At 27.0% G+C, this 2,678-nt stretch overlaps 1 protein-coding gene across 2 annotated transcripts in view; it reads left to right on the forward strand.

Moving 5' to 3' along the window:
• The first annotated feature begins 556 nt into the window (after nt 1–556).
• Nucleotides 557–2,678, forward strand: part of LOC108750886 (UPF0764 protein C16orf89 homolog) — a 4,105-nt gene continuing 1,983 nt past the window's right edge. Inside the window, exons 1-4 of one of the 2 annotated variants that reach the window (XM_018490719.1) lie at nt 557–631; nt 742–852; nt 1,995–2,093; nt 2,313–2,462. In XM_018490719.1, the coding sequence (XP_018346221.1) occupies nt 750–852; nt 1,995–2,093; nt 2,313–2,462 (352 nt within the window). In that variant the 5' untranslated portion in view covers nt 557–631; nt 742–749. Of the gene's footprint in view, nt 632–688; nt 853–1,994; nt 2,094–2,312; nt 2,463–2,678 lie in introns of those variants that run through there. The other variant, XM_018490718.1, reaches the window with a different exon arrangement.

Below are 2,678 nucleotides of genomic sequence, written 5' to 3' on the forward strand. Positions count from 1 at the left end.
TAAAAAATAACGATTCAAGAAAAATAATATATTAAATAATAAATAACTATCTGTAAACAATTGGATGGGTTAAATATAATTAAAGCTATTAATGTATATATAGTATCTAAGTTGAAATATTTATTCAAGAAGAACAGGCAAAAACTTTTTGCCATTTATTTTTTTATTTTAATTTTGAGGATTGCTCTTTTAAATTGAATTTATTCATATATTTATTCGACATAAAATTAAATATATTTGAGTTTTTTTCTAACACTTGAGAGCATGTAAAAAGATTAAATTTCATTAAGAGAATAAATATTTTGTACATTCATTGTTATAAATTAGGAACAATAAGTTTAAATATAAGATTTTGTTATTCTAGAATCTTTATTAAAAGGGTATTCTTTAATTACACGTTATTGTAATTGTATGATAAATAACATTTTTTTTTAAATCGAAATAGAATTGTCGCTGAAAATAGAGAGCGAATCTCTCGCAGAGATTGTGGTCGGAAAGCCGTTAATCCAAGTCCCGTGAAGAACACTTTTCCTGTCAGGACACGTCTCTTTCATGAAGAAAAAGTAGTACCACGTGCTTCAGCATTTACCAATTCGCTTCGAGAGCATCGCGCTTTTTCTTCATCGAAGAAGTAATTGACGATAAATTTCGCCTACATTTAGCTTAGTCGATGTGCCGACAGTGGGGGTTTAGCTTATATAAACGGCATGAAAATGAATTTATCGGTTTTTCTTTACATAGCCGTCCCGATGGAAACTAGAATTCCAGGATTTTCCAGTATCCTCAGGATTCTCCTTCTGTTCGCTTGCTTCTCGTTGCGAACTGAAGCGGCGTTTAATCCCGAAAGTTTCCGTGAGTGAATTGCAGTAAACAGGGTGATAAAAGATTTATGTAAACTTGAAAAGAAATTTTTTTTATTGTATTTTTTTATTGAAATTTTTTTTATTGAAAATATATCATTCCGAGATGTTTCTAGAATATCGAAACGTATATTGATGAACGTATGTTTAATGTGCCTCTGGTCTTTATTAAATTTTTTGAATACAATTGTGAAAAAACTTGTCTCAAAATGGAGAGAACTTTGCCTACAAGGTGATTGCTTACAATATCTGCCTATATCACATTTGCCGACAGTTTGTTTACATAAAAATTATTGCCTACAGATCGATCGCTTACGTATATTCACAAATACAAAATTAAGAGAAAAAAGCACGTTTGCACATTATTGTTCTACAGATCGATTGCTTGTAAGCACTAAAAACATAAATTCTTTGTTTTAAAATACAACTTTTCTGCTTAAAAAACACAAATTATTTTTTCTTACATAATTTTTCTGGTGAAAATTTTTCTCATAATTTTTATACGAATTGGAACATTTTTCAGAAATACTCAATATTTGAAATGTTTATATCTTCTCTCAGAATTTTTTATACAAGTAAATTCTAAAATATTCTGAAATTTCTCATCCCATAATTAAAAAAAATATTTTAAAACTTTTTAGATTTTTTTATAACATTTTATCAGAAACTATACTTACAAAAAATCTTATAAATCTTATAATATTTCATAATTAACATATATGAAAAATTCTGAGAAAAGATATAGATTTTCTGAGAAATGTTCCAATTTGTTATAAAAAATGTGAGAAAATTATAAAATTATGTAGAAATTCTGAAAAACTACATGAAAAATTCTGAGAAAAATTTTCACTAGAGTTTATTTTAATTTTATATTTGTATGCAAAAATACTTGTAGGCAATCAATTTGTTTTCAATAATACATGTGTGCAAAGGTACTTTTTTGTTTTAATTTTATATTTGTTAACAATAGTGCACGTAAGCAATCCAGAAATAGATAATAATTTTTGTATGTAAACAAACTGTTAGCAAATATGATGTAAGCAAACGGTGCTATATTAATCAATTTGTAGACAAACGGAGCTCTCTCACTCTCAAAATGTACCAAATAGAATAATAAAATATTAACTATTCCAGAGCAAAAATTAATCGCCTTACAAAAGATTCTTGATTACGTGAACAACAGACCAGAGCAGATGAATCTGGACGCTGCTTTCGGTGTTACCTTAACCGAAGGTAAAGAGAATCATACAATCCTTAATTAAAACCGATATGAACAATGTAATATCGAGAGATCGCTTTTACGAGAATTTTAGCAGATTAAGATTTCTAAAATATGAAGCTTGAGTTAAGAAATAAGAATTTTAATTTTACATTTAATATAAAAATTTACAGATATATTTTTGTAATGTAATTTTTAATAAATTTGCATAATATCTATTGTTACTAAAATAGCTAATTTGGTGGCGGCGCTCTTACATGAAAACGTCCAATATTTGGAAGATAAATTCTTCATCGCTCTCAAAGAAATGGTTGTACTATCCGATTTGACTCGAAAACATTTGATGAAGATTATTGCTCCGAAGAACGAAACTAAATTTTTAAGTAAGTGCAATGAATATTTGATACACACAAAAACACAGATTTGGTCTTTTTTAATACATTTTATTTATTTGCATTGGTTTTCGTATTTGAAATTCATGGGTTTACGAAGAAAATAAAAAGTGCAAATAATTGTAGAAAAATGTAGGAAATCTTCCCAGGAAAAAATATTCTATATATAATTATATAAAATTGTGTAAAATTATATATAATTTTATA

This window comes from Trachymyrmex septentrionalis, unplaced genomic scaffold (assembly GCF_001594115.1).
Source record: "Trachymyrmex septentrionalis isolate Tsep2-gDNA-1 unplaced genomic scaffold, Tsep1.0 scaffold38, whole genome shotgun sequence".
In the NCBI taxonomy this organism is placed as follows: Eukaryota; Metazoa; Arthropoda; class Insecta; order Hymenoptera; family Formicidae; genus Trachymyrmex; species Trachymyrmex septentrionalis.